At 37.7% G+C, this 19,270-nt stretch overlaps 1 protein-coding gene across 1 annotated transcript in view; it reads right to left on the minus strand.

Moving 5' to 3' along the window:
• LOC129770987 (T-box transcription factor TBX6-like) overlaps nt 1–19,270 on the minus strand; it is a 100,614-nt gene that overhangs the window by 59,430 nt on the left and 21,914 nt on the right. The window contains exon 2 of the mRNA XM_055774207.1: nt 4,041–4,203. Coding sequence (XP_055630182.1) covers nt 4,041–4,203 — 163 coding nt within the window. The remainder of the gene's footprint in view (nt 1–4,040; nt 4,204–19,270) is intronic.

A 19,270-nucleotide genomic window follows, 5' to 3' on the forward strand; every position in this document is an offset into this window, starting at 1 on the left:
TCACCGGGCAGAAATTTGAGTCGAATGAGGAGGTCATCGCCGCCACGGAGGCCTACTTTGCAGACCTTGAGAAAACGTATTTTTGGATTAAAGAAGTTGGAGCATCGCTGGGTCAAGTGTATCGAGCTAAAAGGAGACTATGTTGTGAAATAAATCGCCACTTTTCCAAAATTTTGGTTTTTGTTCTGTAGGCTAAGTACTTATCGGACTGCCCTCGTATGTCAAATCACTTTGAAGTCAAACATGGATACATGCATACGTGATACTTGAGAGAGAGAAACGAATTAATTTTGGGGGAAGTCACTTCAATATGCAATGAAGTCCATTTGACGGGGAAAAATTAAATGAGACAGTCGATTCGTTGAGCGACTAAACGCCCGAATGACTGTTGAGTCATGTTGACGGAGAATCCGCTGGAAGAGGCCAAAACTCATATCCAATTGAATACGAAGGGAACTTTCTTCATAGTTCCCTGACTATCCTCAATTGAATATGACTTTGCCGAGCCCTGATAGCAACCGTCGATTCTTTCCAGGATCCTGTCTTTAGTGCCGAGCAATGAGATACATGCCGAGGTGGAGTAGTAGGCAAAGTATAGGTGAAGGCAAGTAAAATATGGTGTTGTTACTATTTGCTTCAATATGAAGAGTATAAGTGAAAAACAAAACAGTGTTCAAAATACTCACGTTTCCATGATGATTTGATTCAATATTCTCATGACATCTTGTAAATGCTGGTTTCTCAACGTGTGACAATTATAATGTGACGTATTTTAATTATTTAGGTGGTTAAAAGGTCCAGAGAGCAGACGTATTCATAGCCCTCGAAAGCAATAGCATTTTCGGTGAAATGCTGCTTAATTGAAGACTATATTCCCTCATCAGGCACAGAGCGTTAAACATATCAACTTGATATCGTTAAAATAATAAAAGTTCGTTTGCTTCTCTGAACGGAGGGAGTGAAAATGACGCACAAAAGTATCACTTTTATTCGTCTTTTTTGACGTGATTTCACAAATATCCACTGCACGCTGCTACATTACACTCGTAATCAACGAGATCTTCAATGAAATGTATGTTTTTGATTGATGAAAAAAACTTACTGAAAATAGCATTTGAAAAGTAGTTATGGCCACGCATGCCATGTCGCTCGTAACTATCTTAATTACTTTTATTCCCAGGACATTGAGTGAGATTGCATAGGGGAATCGCGGGTAAGACGGACAGTGGGGGTATAATGGACAGGTGGTTGATTTGTATAGTTGCATTATGAATTTCAAATTTGTGTTGATGAGAACCCCTTCTATATGCTGTTTTATAATATTCAAGCCATCCTATGACAATGAATACTGATTAAAAGTGGAATAGTGAAACAAAACCCGAAAATCAAACATGATACATGTGTTTTTGAGTGGTTTAAATACAAAATTGAATACAGTGAAACTGTCAGCTAGATAACATTAAATGGAATTAATTGCATGTTGTGTGGAGTGACATTGACACGTTTCTGTGGGGTGAATTGGTCCTACAGATTTGAGGCTTTTCTCGTTGAATTTCAAAAAAAAGGATGAGCAGACAACGTTGGAGGAAGGGAGAGCTTGAAAAAGCAACGCAGGCCATCAAGAACGGATTTTCTTTTATCAAGCATCGAAATTGTTTGAAAACGCTCGAAAAACAGTGAAAAGATCTATGCAGAATTCGAGGTGGTCTCAATCCTATTTTTCTGGTCTGGCCAAGACAACTGGTATCGATCCCAAATTACTGTTACTGATTGTAACATTATCCCAAAATACTTTACATAAACATAAGTATGTTTTTTTCTATGAAACATACACTGGACCAAATCACCCCACAGACGGTCCAAATCACCCCGCATCAAATTTTAATATTCAAAAACCATCTCTTTTATTTTATGATATATTTAGTAGTTTAAAGCTTGATATAATGATTAAACATAATTGATTGAGAGAAAACAAGTGTAGTTCAGTATACAATGTGACAATTTTTATTTAGACCGTATTGGTTTGGAAATATTAGGCGATTTGTTTAGATGGTCCAAATCCCCCCCTTTTCCCCTACATGTCCATTGTACCCGCATCGATAAAAATGTTCTACTATTCGGCTTCTTTAAATTTAATTAAAAAACATGGAAAAACACATTTTCATAAAACATTTGGCCAATTATTTCGAAAACCAGTATATTGAACTGTAAGAAACTGCTTTTAAGTTTTGGAAAACATGATTTTCCAAAGATACAATTGAAGTTCTTCTTAACATGTCCGTCCCCCTACCCTGAATAGAGCTGAAACAATTCTGATATTTGCAAGAATGTAGTTGAGAGATTATGATGCAAATGTTTCGAGTCAGTAGTTTTTGGCTTGTTGCGTGAGCTTACCGTAGACCGTTTCGTTTCGAAGTTCTTCCTGTCTACATCTATGTGCGTTGAATTACGTCTTGGGTTCGCATAGGCATAGGAACCTGTCTCGCCGACCCAATCCTGTCCCGCCTGTGGTAATGTGTGAAATAAGCCCTTCATAATGCGTGTACCTACACAATTGATTCCGCGACTTTTACCTGTGTGTCATAACCAAGAAAATCCAATTTTCCCCATCGGCGACGACAGGAAATTTTCATTACACTGCTGGGTGCATTAGACGGAGTCTTTTTTGTTCTCTCTCTCCGACAAAGTCTTAATACACTTGTTATTTTGTTGCGCCGGGATTCGTTTTTTATCGTTCGCACACTGCTTACCTGTTGGCTTCCTTTGCTTGCTGGTTTGGTATTGTTCTGCACACAATCGTGCACTCGGTATAAGAACAGTGCATATTGATTGATTTATTTTCTGCTTCGACGTTTTCCGGTTTATGTTTCGTTGCTCCGGAATTCATTTTATAACCGCTCCTTGATTTATTTGATAATGGCTTCACTGGTTTTCACAATAGCGGATAAACTGTTTCTTGTACAAAAAAAATTAAGTCTTAGATGTAAATATGTTTTAGCTAGGCATGAAATTGTATTTAGATTTTTTATAGACTCAAGGGTCCATCCATAACCCATAGCAAATTAATAAGTTTTGATTCATTTTTGTTCTCATTTCTCTCGTGTCACCGTAATGAAATTTCAGTGCATTTTAGCAAGCCTCGTGGGCCAGGATCACAAAATTTCAACATTTCAAGGGAAATCATTCGTCTAAAATCTCTCCTTCCAATTGACATTCAAATTCTAGGTGCCGCCATCCTCCAAAAATTTCATCTCGGAAAAGTACAAAAAAACCACCAACCCGAAGCAACAACGATCGATGATTGACTTATGACAACCGATCGAACGACAGCCAATCCACTTGACTTCGGGATAACCAAGATGATAAGATCAGGACTAGCTCGGCACGATCATAAACTCGGAAACTTGGATTCTGTTCCCGCAGCCACAGCAAAGGTAGTAAATGGACCCAACAAAAAAACCGTACGAAGTAAACACAATGTGGAATTGAAACACACAGCGACAAAACAACCGGAGAGAACCCGAGCGAAATAAACATCCCGTGTTATTTTATTTCCTCGGGATTTGTCTCTAGCAGCGAGACGCGAGGCACCCCCGGAACAGCATGTGGCATCTTGGGCTGGCGCCCAAATATTTCACGAGGGAGAGAGCCAACCGCACGAAACGACGATGCCAACCAAGGTGAGGCTGTTTGTCTTCTCTTGATCTTTTTCGGACCCATAAACATTCAGAGGCTCATTGCCCGTTCGCTCAGAGGCTTGAATGTCGTCCTTAGGGCGGCCAGCTTTTGTGTGGCTATGACGAATGATGGGCATTCTTATCAGGCGACAAAGCTATAATGTGTGGGACATGAGTTTTCTCCCATTCGGCGTGTCTAAAGAGACCACTGCGGGTACGGAAGCCGACAATGGGTTGTTGCGGAGAGTTTTGATGGGATCCGGAATTGGTTTATAGGTTGGGTTTGGCTGGTTTATGATGCTTTATATGGCGGATCTTGTGGAATGTTTATAGAATAGAGACAAAGGTCGTGAAAACACTTACCTTCCACACTTTGTGATTATCATTTCGGTACCGATCTTGTGGAACTCCCGCCACAGTTCCTTGTTCTGAAGTTTTATTTCCACGCCGGGAAGGGAATACCTCGGGGGTAGAGCCATGGCGTGCATCGGAGGCACCGGAACCGGTAGCATCGATGGGAAAGGATCTATGATAAAATGAGGAAAAAACATTGATTAAATTTCGACAATAGTCACGCCTAGTTCGAATTAATTGGGGCTCGCTTATCCGTTACCGTAACGTATTCATCTACAGCTCACAAATCATTCGAAAGCTCCCAAAAGTACGTATAGCATCAGTCAGACCAAAAAAAAACGATCCCAACGTCGCGTCGATTTAGTGCTTGGCTCCTGGAACCAGTCTGGCTGATGAGCCGTGGAAATGAGAATTTCACAGTCATTTATTCGAGATCCTCAGGCAGCAGCCGTCTTCGCCGTAAGAGAGCGAAATGAGCTGGTGGAAGCAAACACAGAGGAAAAAGAACCTCATGCCTTGGCGTCAGAAGACGAAACGCAAACGATCTCACGGGTTTTTGGGATGAGGGCAGAAACAGTGATGCCATCGAATTATCGAATTATGATTGAATATAATATAAGGCTTTTATCTTTAGCCTTAATTTAGTTTTTCTTTCATCGAGTAATTCTTAGAGAATGAATATATTGTGAGAATCTGAATCGAAACAATGCTACAGCAAATAGCGAAGATGGGGTAATATGGACAGGTTGAGAAGAACATCGATTGTATCGTTGGAAATGTTTCTCGAAATTGAACTGCGTTCAATATACTGTTAAATGTTGAAATTGAAATTGAAATAGACCAAAAAGTCGAACAACAAAGAGTTATGCTCATTCAAACGTTTATTCAATACTATAATTTCTACTTTAATCCACCCAGGGACTGGGAAGAATGCGAAGATTATATATCAATCTTTTACATTAGTAGTCACACAGTAGTGCTATGGACATAGTTGGTGTGAAGGACAGGTAAAGCATTTTTTTTTTTGCTTTTGATTAATTTCGTCTAATCCTTCGATTGAGTGTCATATCGGAGGCGAATGAATCGAAAGACTTAAAGTCTCCGTTAACAAAAAGAAAAATAAGGTGTGTAGTCGATCTGGCGTAGTAGTAACATGCATACCTCTAACGCTGCAGGTCACAAATTCAATTCTCACTCCCAACATTCTTCCAAAAATGGAAGTAAAAGTGACGAGCCAACCAAAAGAGTTGAATGTCACTATAGTACAGAAATAAAGAAAGTGAATAAAAACAAAATAAAGAATGTCACATTATAAACTGGTCTTCTATAATAAAATATCGTTTTCGCTCTACTATATTGAATCAGGTGTTCCTCAGGGCTTAATCCAAGACTTAATCCTGCTTTTGTTTTTTTATGAAAGAGTTACACTCCTCTTTTGGGTTTTTCTCAGCCCAAATAGTTTCCGATGACATCTCTAAGTCACTAAGTCTAAGTGTTATATTGTACATAAATTACACATCAATCTAAGAATAATGAAATTGTAATGCTCAAATATCGGGCGTATGTCGGACGATTACGGATGCTGTTCCAATACACTTTTGAGATAATCTTTTATACCCTATGTGCTGGCGAGTTAATTCCTTGAGATTCCCAAGAAGCAAAGATAATGGCGAAGAAGTATGTTAAGAAAAAGTTACATAACATTATTTTTTCCAGTTTAGGATATTATGGCGCCATATTTTGGTTTGTGCAATATAATTGTTCGTCTAGGGGCTTCAATATTGCCAAAATATTTAATATTATTGATCAATAATATTGAACGTCTATGGACCGCTTTACCTCTCAAAAACATTTAGAACATCAATTTCAATTAATCAAACGACTTATCTCCACCACTTCATTTTCAACGGCTCTAGATTTATTCTAAAATCTTGTTCTGAATGTTACGTAGCGTGTCCGAGCGAGAACGAGCCATGTTGATTTCTCACCGGAATTCATTCCATACGTTCACATTTAAAAAACTGCGAACTGGGTGGACGAATAGATTGCTGCAAAATTACATCATTCTATCTCGATAAACAATGCATTCATGGGAATATTCGAAATTTCTGAACTATACGAAAGAAAATGCACATCATAATGTAAAACAAACTGATTACTTCGACTTCCTCCTTGTCAATTACGAGAAGTACCAGATCATTTGTCTTCATATAGCACGAAAAGATGTTTCTACATTGGACAACCCTGCTGTCATATTCAGCTCTAAATTATGTCACTACACCCAAGCTAGCGTTGGCAGAAAACATTTCTTCTTCGGCAGAAAAAAAAACGTTTTCGTGAGCTGAAGGGTGAAAGAACCAAATAAAAGCATCTGCTTTGAAATGTTTGTTTGATTTTTTTTCCTTTTTCATCTCTTTTGGGATTGTACCCAAAAAAAAAGGCCAAACGATGTCAACGGGGATCGAACCGAGGCCGACTAGACTGCAAGGCTGTTATACACGACTACGCCATCCACATAGCTACCCAGCACACATTAAATCGTATAACTTTTGCACATGCTAGGTCGCATAAATTCGTATCAAATTACAATGGTATAAAATATCAATCAAAAGATGCATCATGTGAATCCGAAATCGTTTAAAATGCATGAGCAGGATTTTCTGTATCATTGATAAATTAAGTCGTATATCGATACGATCATCCTAGTATCGCGATAAGCATACGTCGGGTCAAATCGCATATCAGTGTAAGAGGCATCGTTGTATACGGCGCTATATGCGTAAAAAATATGGCATATAGTATAGGGTGGGGGAAAAAGAAATGTCGTATTTCTGATCGAAATTTGACGCTTTATTTAACATACTTAAAATTATCCAATTTAAGCCGTTTTGTTCGCAAACTTGTTGCCATTTAGAAGGCAACTTCATTATCCCCCCCTTATAAGCGTTGATTCTATCTAGAAGATTTTTTTGCGTGAACTCGTGTGGCACTCATACATCCAGCTTTTTTTGGAATCCAATCTTCTGCAAATGGTTCCAAATGGTTTTATGGTCTACACCCAGTTCCTGGCCAATCGAGCGAGTGCTCACAGTCGGTCTACTAGGATGATTCCAACGATTTTATCGGTTTCCACGACGATTGGCCTACCAGTACGGGGTGTATCTTCGACAGCCACTACACCAGAACGAAATCGATCAAACCAACGCTGTGCTGTGCGAATCGTTACAGTATCGGGTCCATAAACTACACGAATTTTTTTGGTCGCCTTCGTTGCAGTTTTACCTCGCAGGTAGTAAAAACGTAAAATATGACGAATTTCTTGCTTGGTGGACTCCATCTTTGACGAGCTAAAACTTGAGACTGAAAAGGACAATCACAACACTGTCAAAACGACACTTGTAGCACAGATTTAAATTTAAATAGCCGTATAGTATGACTCGATGCGAAAAGTACAACAGAAGATATGTTTAAGTGTTGCCATATATTAACAGTATACGACATTTATTTTTCCCCAACCCAATATATCATCTCCACTTTTGCGTGCAAATGCCAGTTATGTGCATCATCCAAATGTATCTTCGATGTATGTATATCGCCTCCATTTATGGCTATTCATACGATGTAATGTTTGCTGGGGTGTGCTGTTGCATAAATACGTGATAATATTACACCTCATTATAAAATGAAGTTAGAAAATGTTTTCTATGTGTGAAATGAAGAGCATGGAGATATAGATTCATCTTTATACGTCTGGGCCGTATATGTGGCAAAGTATGCGAACAGTTTTAATGCGTGCTTAATTGCAATGTGTCTGTTGTTTCGCTCGCTCATATTGATCTTATATTGCTATAGCATATATATTATATGTGGGGGAGTTGTGGGTCCTTCCTTCGATATTCCGATGGCTTCTCCCTCACATAGATGGGGATTGATAACAGGACTTTTCCACACTTTTTATTACATTCAAAATATTACGTATAATTCACAAACTATTTATTTTCATAATTAACATTCTATTTTTCATCTAACATTAAGCACAAATTTACAATGAAGAACAATTAAAAAATAAAGGAATAAACTTGTTTGGTGAGCCTGGGTCCTGAGTTCCGTGTGGTTGGTTTGGCGGTGCTAAGTCAACCCAACTCTATCGTTCGATACGAATTCACCAGGACCTATCGATTGGGCTTTGCGATGTTTTCTCGTTGAGATAAGCCGAGGATTTTTATCTCTCTCCGATCGACCTCACTGCTGCTAATGCGAATTAGCGGCAACTGATGATTGTGCGATGATAGTGGTTATCTCTCTCCTATTGCGTTACGTAATTTCGATGATGAGATGTATCTACTCGTTCAGGGCCGGATTCTTCGCCAAGCAGGCTATATGTACTTGCAGACATTATAAAAATGCTTTACCAGTATTTGAGAGTCATGACATTTCTGATATTTTTAGGCTCATATAATGTAATAAATCGGGATGACAAAACATGTGCTGAAAATTATTTTTGAGTGTAGACACCGCATAGGAAGTCTGTAACAAACATAAGGAATCTTCGACTGCGCTTATGAAATGCAAAATTTTGAATTATAATGCAATATAAAATACGATACCATTATCCGAATCAATATCTTGGATTCTGCTGCATTGGGATAAAACAAACAGTTGTAGAATAACATATGAACAAAACAATTCGAATCCAATCAAATTCGTACCGTGCAATACGAAGAATTGTACAATACGAAGAATGTCCACGCTCGTCCATTGTGAGGGGGGAGAGTACATGTATGATGTCCACGTGGACACGTAAAATAAATATTTTAATTGATACATCCATATATTTTCAGAAAAAAAATGAATTCTGTTCTGCATTTTCATGAATTTTCAAATGTTTGCGAGAAAAGCTGCTGGGTGTGTCCATTCAGTTGCACTAGTAAATAAATGTGCGTAGGTCAACATTCTTAAATATCCACCCTTATTCTTGAATCCGATGGCAATTGAATGAATGAATGAAACGTAATTTTGCATTCTGCAATCCGATTTGGCATCTACAGCAATGCAAATTAACGTACTCGATAACGTGTTTATCGTCCAGCTGGTTTCTTGCTTTGGTCATTATCTGAATAAGAGTTGAGAATCAGCTCTTGCAGTGGATCGTAGAAGCGAACGGAATGAGCATCTTCAGTGCTTGCAATGTGACTTTATGCAATAACTCATACATACAAGGCTCACCAAAACTATTTCAACTATTTTTTATCGAACAGACCAAAAACCATGTTCATATATTCATACTGCAACTGATCAAGCAGACTAGTAACATTAAATGGAGAAGAATACGAGTAACCGTCCGGGAAATAATGCACAATAAGCTTATCGAGGTAGTCCGATCAGCAATGATCTCCGATTCATTATCCGAATAGAGCATCAGTCATACAGCAGAGCATCTCGATCATGATAATATATTCAGAACTGATCTTTCGGCACCAATTTCTGATCTTTGTATTTGCATATCTATATTTTTCAAAAATGCTAGAAGATTGTTTTGGATTGGTTCGCGAGTCCTAAAGCATCAATTTTTGCGAAATCAGATGGTCAGTTTTCTGTTAGACGCAGATTTAGATTACGTTAGATTTACAAAGAAATATTTTTTTCCTTAGATTTGCAAAACATTTGGATCTTGTTAGATCTTGAAGTACCTTGGATCTGAACCCATTCCTTTGTACAGTTCCTTGAATAAACATGAATATACGAGGGTCACTATTTATATTTCGGGAATTGGTAACACTGATGTCATGTGAGTCCATCTGACGGTTCCATCGTAAAGTTTGACATTTTTGACTATATACGTACTCAGAACATTTTGTCATACGGACGCTATTTGTTATTTTATATTTAGTTGAAAGTTTGGTCTCGGCAATAAAATGGAACTGAATCGTGAACATTTTCGTGCGATGATTTTTTACGACTTTCGACGTGGATTATCACAACAAGAGTGCGTCAATCAACTTAATTTGACTTTTGGCGATGAAGCTCCATCAAAAACCACTGTGTATCGCTGGTATAGTGAATTCAATCGTGGTCGTAGTTCGCTGTCCGACGAGTTTCGTGAAGGTCGTCCAAAATCGACTGTAGTGCCAGAAAACATCGATGCTGTGCACGAAATGATTAAGCAAGATCGTCATGTAACCTATTGTGAGATTGAGGCATCCCTAAGCATTAGTTCCACCAGCATATATGCGATTTTACATGAACACTTAGTTGTGCGAAAATTATGTTCACGTTGGATCCCACATAATTTGACAATCGCTCAAAAAAAAAGGCTCGTATCGATTGGAATAAATGCTTTGAAAATTGGTTTAAGCGCATGCAAAAGTGTATCGATCATCGTGGCGAGTACTTTGAAAAACAATAAAAATATATTCGCAGCTTAACTATTTGTTTTTGTTCCTATTCCCGAAATATAAATAGTGACCCTCGTATCAGATGTGATTTTATTAATATTGATCACCAAATATTTTAGCCAATAGTTCTGGCAGGGTTTTACTGGCAACGACTTACCGATGAATTGTACAATAATCATTAAGGGAAGGGCTTGCTTTGGGGGGTTCCAAAAGGACTTTTCTGCTCAATTTTATGGAGGAAAAATAATTGTGCACTTAAAATTCATGAAACACAAACAAACATATATAGAATAAAATGTCTGTTAAAATTTAAAACATTTGGTTGACATAAACATGGGCAGAATATATAACTCACAATTTTTGTCAGGAATAAGGAAAATCAAACAGAGATTTCCTTATTATAATTTTTCCTTCTAAGTGAACTAGTACCAGAAGAAATAAAAAAAAACATTTTTAAGGGGAGAACAAAGCTGATTTACAAAAAGGTGTAATTTTAAATATATTCTACAAACGGAAAACGTGTAATTTAGGTGAGACTCTCAGAAAATTGTAAAGTACTGAAGAATTGTAAAAATCAAAGAATAGAAAAAAAAGAGTTTACTCATGGGGAGGATTTCATTTTTTTCACAAGAGATATTGATTAATCTTTGATTTTTTTCACGAATCATTTGGTTCAAACTATAATCAAATTGAAACTAGAATAACCTTATAAGCCTCATACTCAATGTCGAATGGTCGAGAAGAAAAAAAGAAGATTGTCCACACGGACAACGAGGAGAGGGGTATAGTAAACATCCACGCATGTCAAGGGAGGAGGGGGGGGTTCTACAGTCATGCTTCTTCTGTCCACGTGGAAGTGGACAGCCCCTAAGGTGTTCGTTTTTGACGGCGCGGTTTGATGATTACTCGTGCTAATCGATTTTAATTATATTTTACTCAAAAAACTTGGTAGGCATGAGAATAGGTCGTAAACTATGTATGATCCCGCTAGAATACCGATTTCTTTATATTTAATACCGACCACCCTACCTGTGCAAAAAAAAATCTGAATAATTTTGTTTTTGTATTTTTTTCATAAATTTGGCTTAATACATATAACCATATATGACCAATTTTTACCCCTATCTCTTATTTTTAATCACGATATATATATTTCTGTACAAACAATATGAACAATACCAAATAGTTGATCCGTCGTTCGTTTTTTAAACAGGACGAATTTACTTACGTTGTTAAATGCCAGATGGCACTTCGTCCTCTTCATCGAATTTTCACCCCACACTTACGCAAGTAAACTTTATTCGACTAAAGCTAAGCACATCGCCAACAAGCTGGAAGCTTTTTTAGATGAGCAAAATGAATTATTGAAATTATTCTAATCACACACATGCTCGGAATGCAGAATAACAATCACACTATTGTCGTCAATTCTGATAAAAAACCGACTGGAGAGCACGTGTGTAGATCCAATGCGCCACAGCTACATCAATCATTAAGAACATCATTACTCATTTTGAGTTAATATTTTTGAACATTTGGTTGGAGGAGACGAAACAAAAGAAAAAAAAGCGCTCAATGGAGTCTTATGTGTGTCGAGTGATGAATTGACGCAGTCAGAACAACTTCATTCTACGATGTCTTGAGCTGTGCCAATAATCCATGGTTAACATATTCGCAAAGGTAAAAAGCGAACGTTAGCTTTTCCTATAACACATTCAACAGAAGCGGTTCGAGGAAGAATACATTCACTTGCGAGACGCTATCATGGGCAACACCTACACAGCCTTTGTTCAAACATGTGCACGTGTGTTCAAACAAAAGAAATGCAGTGTTTAATGAGCTCTATTACAACATTACACGTATGTCTTCCAACATGTTGCTGGATAGGGGGTCTCCGTAGCCACATTGGTTGCGCGTTCGCTTAGTAAGCGATCGATCGTGAGTTCAAAACTCAGGGCCCTCATTGACCATCTTTGTGTTGTTACAGAATAGCTACGTCCAAGCAACAATCATCAGCGATGGAGATCACGGTCGAAATAAGATCGATTCATCCATACAACTGCTCTGCTCTGCAGAAATATCGGGCTGCTGTTCTATAAATAACTCAACAATGGATCAACGACTGTCTCCGCTGTCCAGTCTTAACTGTGGATAATGGAAGAACAAATAGAAAACTCTTTCGCCTAAATGGCTACTGTGTAAATATGTACCATTTGCAATGGTATAGAAGGGAATATTCTAACGCCGAAAAATGGCAACTGTGTAATGTGCTAACTATAGATATGATAAATATGTGACATGTACACGATTAAAATTCGGCTCTGTTACAGCTAAAATGCTAACGAGCCTAAAATAAACAAAAGGGATAAAAAAAAATGTTGCTGGATGTATTCGGTTGAATGACAAAAGCGAGGATTGCCTTATACGCAATTTTTTAGTTTGATTAGTCGACAAAATACGCTCTGAGCAAAAGGATAGAGTAATTTCCTCGGAAATTCTAGATCTATCTACTGATCAACTTTCCTCCTGTATTATAAAATCCGATCGAATCAGAACTACCCGAACGAATCGCAATCAGCTTTGCCATGCAATTCGACATTGAACTATTTCTGTGAAGCGCAAATGGTAAAATATCAACAAATATCATTGACATCGCAAATCGTTGGGTAGTACCATATTCACCTCAGCTGAGCAAACATTCAATGTTCAAATTAATGTCAAGCTCTGCAGTTCGGTGAAGAGCAATAAATACATTTGCAAGTCTGAGGAAAAAGGAAACAATATGGATGTGTTTCGAATTCAGAATGCCGATGTGAATACTCCTTGATTGAATCACTTCGACGAAATAATGAGGTACCGAATTGGCCTGTACATCAGCTCCAATGAAGTTGTCTGACGTATCTTTGGTTTCAGAATGCATGAACGAAAATGATGTGATGAAATGAAAATGTTTTTTTTTTGTTTTTTGTTCAATTTTTGTTGGTGGTCATCGTCTAAACCGCTCCATTTTCTGGATATCATTGATCTCATCTCCATCTCCACATCACACTCGGGTTCGGGAAATCCATTTTCCCACGGTCCAATGCAATATACACGGTCAAACCTTCACGTATCAGCTCGATATTCACGTGGAATCTATCCTTCATCGATCACAATCGATTAATTTTAAGGATCGTTAAAACATTTAAACACACTTACAATACAATTAGTTATGTTTTATTCAACAACCAAAATATTCACTAGAAGTAATTTACATGGCAGAACAACGTTTGCCGGATCAGCTTGGATATATATATATATATATATATATATATATATATATATATATATATATATATATATACATATATATATATATATATATATATATATATATATATATACCCTCCCGTTAAACATTGAAGTCCTACGTTAAAACTTGAATAACTTCGGAAACGCCCGCATGAAAAAACATAAACTTAGATTACTCATATCACGATATGTACAAAGTTTCAAAACAGCCCGTCCGGTTATTTGATTTAGGATGAAATTTTTCATAAGTGATGATGATGACGATGGTCCCGTCTCCTTCTCCTACAGCGGTTTGAGCAAGAAAAGTTCTTTTTCTCAGCATTGAAAGAAAATTTCCATTACGAAAAATTTCTAGACCGGCACTTAAAAACTTTCAATTTAATATCCTTTATATCTGCGTAACGCGCGCAACGCTCAATCTTTTGTAGACGACTTTCATTTTTTTAACTAATACAACTAGAAAAACGACAAAATAAAAATAAAAATAGTTCATCATCATCCAGATCATGATAGAGACAAATACAAATTGAAAAACAAAAAATATAACATAGCAGAAAAATTGTTCAAAATTATCCAAAAAATATAATCCGTTGAAAAAAAATCGTTAGGTCATACATTGAGAATAATAAAAACAAAGTAGAAACAAAATAAAAATAAAAAATGGAAACAAAAACCAGCACCACTGGCTCCACGGTCCTAGCCGGGGGTCGCCTCGGGAGCGTTGGAAGAACAAAACGAAAATTATATCATTAATTCGTTCTCGTTATAGGTCGCGGGGCATTGGCGCCGTCCATTTCGACATTCATATTCACATTCTCGGTGAGCTTCTTTTCAATTCACTTCCTTGAGGTGGGTCCAGTGGAACGCAACGACGAATTTTAGTAGCGGTGGCGGTAAATTGTTTTTTTTTTGTTTTTCTAAAACCACACACATGCTTCGGAATCATTTAGAGGGAAAGATCACGTTTATCCGAAAGGTGGACCAAGTGGACTGTAATAATAGGAAGGCACAGATTTTACCAAGGCACGACTTAACCTCATTAATCATCGAAACAATTGAAACAGAACATGACAGTAGAGAACCGAACTGTATGAATGCAGGCGTCGGCAGTCGCACCTTGTTGATCTGATTTTAATCGTCCGCTAGGCGCCAATGTAAACTAGTTGTGTAGGCCATTAAAAACGAGTTAGACTCAAACGGGTGTGTAAACATGGATTTATCACAGCAAAACTTAATGAAAGGAAGCAGTTTGATTGAATTAGGATATTCTGCTCGTTAGGAACTGATGTGGCGAACAGAAGTTTCAAACCGTCCACTTTGTCCTATTTATCACACATTCCGACCTCTAGAAGTAACGGATTCTAATCCATAGCCTCATGAAGGCGAATCACGCATAATTTGTGTTAATTTACAAAATGAGAGGCAGGAGGGGAAACGTTGCGCAAGGACAATCATCTCGCATGTTAAATGGTAATGAACCAATGAACAAGAACATGCAGGTGATGGTGCGAAGGTCCTCTCTACGAAAATACCACCAATCGGAGTAATATCCCGGTGTGTAGAATATCATCCAATACGGCGACGAATAATCAAGTTTCCAACACCATCTTGCCGAAAAAGGCCTCCCTTCCCGTAATTTACAGCTTTGAACTAACCCGGTTGAGGTGGTCTAATTGAGAGAAAGGTGGCCAACATTTCACCCTCATCACCTCGTGGAATCGCTCGAGAGCGTGATCAAAATTGTCATAATTTGCTTTGGCGGCAGAACGCACGCGGTCAAATGCAGTTATGACACGGCAGCGGTCAGACGGTCGGCCGCAATCCGCACAGAAATAAAAGAAACCTGCTAATTTATGGGACCATAATTTCGGAACAGACATTTTGTCCTGCCGAGGTAATTACTCGCATTTGTAATGTTGTTCGGAATGTATGTTTTTTTTTCTCGCTCCTCCTCAGAGTTGTTACGTTATTGCTTTGTTTTGTTTGCTGAACACTTTACCGGCATCACATCGTATGTTCCCCCCGGTGTGACATTTCGTCAACTCTTTTCTCGCAAGTCGCACATCGCACATCGCAGATAATGAGTGACAAGAGGAAATGAGATGTTTCTTTTAATTATCTACGGGAAATTGAAAGCCACGCATGACACGCTCTATGTGTGGATGTGGATCTTGTTGATGCGATTTCGTCGCCAAGTGTGACCAAACATCCTAAAATGAGCTTTTTTTGCGCTGTTTGCGCTCTAGTCTGATGGATTGTCGGGAGTTCCTCACCTAAATGTCGAGCAGCCTCTGTCGGGAGGTAATTCGATGACTAAAACTATAATGTGACAAATTGATTGAGGTATTGACGCAATTAGCGGTCAGATGAAAGAGTCTAAGCAGATGCGAGCCGACGTCTGGGCGGGCTTCATATGGTCATATGGTCATATGGTCAAATGAGCCGACTTTAAGCATACGAAGATGACATTCAATCTGAAGTCGAAGGTTCAAGACATTTTTCTTTTCATTTTACACATTGGAAACAAAAATTGCACCACATTAGGGAAATCGCTCGTCGATTTGGTCAATCCCATCAAATTGAACGCAGTTACTTGGCAAATCCCGAAATGTATAGTAAAACTAAAAGCAATTCACGTAAATCAAAGCAACAAAATTTGTGTATTCAAGTCTTAAAAGAGGATTTACGACTGTATCGAACTAAATTAGAAATAAATAAAAAAAGCTTGAAGTGTAATAAATTAAAACATTGACATAAAACGATGATTATTAGGTGTACTACAGTGGTGGACATTCGGTTAGCCGCACCCTATTTTTTTTCTATATTTTTGATAATAAGTCAATTTTTTGTACAGTTTTGTTCATAAAAGACTATTATTGTTTATTTTCATCGAATTCATTCTTAAAAAAAGTATAAATTCACTTTTTGTTTTCTAAGTAATTTAAATATGTGGAATCAGGGTGGACATTCGTTTAGCCGCATCCTAAAATTTCAATAAAAGAAAATTTGTGCGGGAAATTTCGAGTCTAATCGGTATTTCGGATCACTTTGAAAACTCGTTTTGGCATCGAGTCAGACAGCTGCCATATTGATTATAGACCAACACTCCTGAATTACTGCCTTGAGGCTGGAAATGTTGTCAAATTGTTGTCATCCGTTTACATAGACCATCTCGGCCAAGATTCTCCATAGGTTCTCTATGGGATTGTAATCGACTGCCAGCAGGTCATTCAAGAAGCGGAATGTTCTTCTCGGCAAACCATGCCCTCGATTGCTTGGAAACGTGGATCTATGCATCATCCTGCTGAAAAAACGATATCCGCGGTAGCGTTATTCTCAATATGGCCAATCAAAACGTTCTCCAGTAATTGAAAATACTTTTCGGAGTTCATTCGGGTGAAAATGAAACAAATGGGAAGTTTTCTGTGATAGGAAACGGCTCCCCACACTGTCAAACTTCCGCCCCCAAAGTTTCGCTTCGATCTCACGACATGCCGTTGATTTAAATTGTACCAATAGCAACTGTCCGGACCATCCAAATTGAATTTTGTCGCCGGAAAATACATCATTTCTCCATTCTAGTTTCCATTCCATGTATTGCCGGGTGAAAATGAGATGGTTCTGCTTATGGGTGGCGGTCAGTTTTGGCTTCCCTTGAGGTTTCTTCCACATGATGTTTGGTGACTCATTCAAGATGTGCGCAATATGCCTCATCGTTACTGGAACAACCGATTCTGCCTTAATGTATGAGCAGGACATCGTTTCCTGGTTGCTTCGTGTCTTATTCGACCTTTAAGACGCAAAGTAACTTTGGTGTTCCCATTTGTTGGTCGTTATATCCCATATTTCAGGCACTATTTAAAGAAATTCCGTACCACTTTCTCAGATCGACCAATTTTTGTTACGATCGAGCGATTAGAAAACTTTTGTTCACTGAATATCTTTATTATTTTCCGCCCCTCTTCCGTCAATAGAATACTTTTTGCCATTCCTTTCAATTCTACGTATATCACTAATCTGACCAACTTCTTACGTTGCACATCTAATATTTACCATGTAAATTGAACATTCCCAAGTATTTTTTCAAAAAAGACAGATCTAAGATCTGGTGTCATCTCGAAAAAATTTTTTTGTCAAAAATCGACATTCAGAGAATCTCGACGTGGTATTCAAATTTAAGACATTTCGCATAATTTTTTTTTAAACCGATAAATCACCGGAAATACGTCTGCGACACCAATAAATGAAGTTCGAATGAGCTAATGTTTTGCATAGGGTATATTATCTTGCAAATCAACATTTCGCAGCAAGTTCCGAATGAAAGATAACTATTTTTATTGACACACAAAACCAGATGTTTCGTCTCGTAGTTCGGAAAAAAAAGTACCAGTGTCGATTTTTGACACTAAAAAAAATTTCGAGATGACACTAGATCTCGACGTTTCATGCAATTTTAGGATATTTGGCATAAAAAAAATTCTAGAACGATTTGCTTTACTCCCCCCTTTGGGTGATTCTTCGATTTTCAAAAAACTCAAACTTTGACCGCTTTGCGCCACTCTCCCTTAAGTCCGATTGAGCTGATATTTTGTATAGGGTGTTTATTCGAGGTGGTGAACATTTTGTATGCATGTAACATGTATGTAACATCTATTACATTTAGCTTGATATGTGCGAGTGACCACTTTCGATTTTCACCTTTTTTTCTAATGATGAAAAATGTACTTTTTTGAATTTTTATAGTAAAAGCCGTATGCTATCTTGAATAACAGTTAGTTGAACTATAATATTCTGAGAAAAGCAGGAATTGTAGCGTTATGTGGACGCTGGAAATGGGCATATTCCTTAGAGTGACCACTATGCCCCCACTTCCCCATATAAAATTTAGAGCAAAAAAAAAAGCAGTTTTTATCATGGTGACCCGAACGCAACTTAGAAAAAAGGCGCTAAATCGGTTTTTTCAAGAGATAGAAAGAAACTTTGTTCTACAAAGATGTCTCAAATAACTGGGACTACAACATTGTCGAACTATGTTTATCTCTATCTATAGAGATAAGAAAGTTAGATTTTTTAATTTTTCATCGAAAATTTTGGTCACCCTATTTTTGATAACGCAAAAATGAGCGCTCTATTATGTGTAACAGCTTTGTCGGAGACAGTTTTTGTCTAGAGAATAACTGCCGAGCTCTAAATGCTAATTTCCGCTTAAATGCATCTCCTGGACCATTGTGCAATGTTACATAAAATCGTGTTTTTGCATTTTATACGGTTTTAGATACACATGACGCATACTTTGATTGATATTTTATACGATTGTGATTACACAATTTATATGTGAACTTGTATGTGCAAAATTTATACATACTACTAGGCGACCCGGCAAACGTTGTTCTGCCGAATAAATTATTTCTAGTGCATATTTTGGTTACTAAATAAAACAATAACTTGCGTATTGTATGCGTTTTTGAATCGTTTTACGTTTTTGATCCCTTCTTCATTTCAATAAGATTTCAATAAAAAAAAATTGTAAGGGGTTGTAACTAGGACACGACC

Source organism: Toxorhynchites rutilus, chromosome 2, assembly GCF_029784135.1.
Source record: "Toxorhynchites rutilus septentrionalis strain SRP chromosome 2, ASM2978413v1, whole genome shotgun sequence".
NCBI lineage: Eukaryota > Metazoa > Arthropoda > Insecta > Diptera > Culicidae > Toxorhynchites > Toxorhynchites rutilus.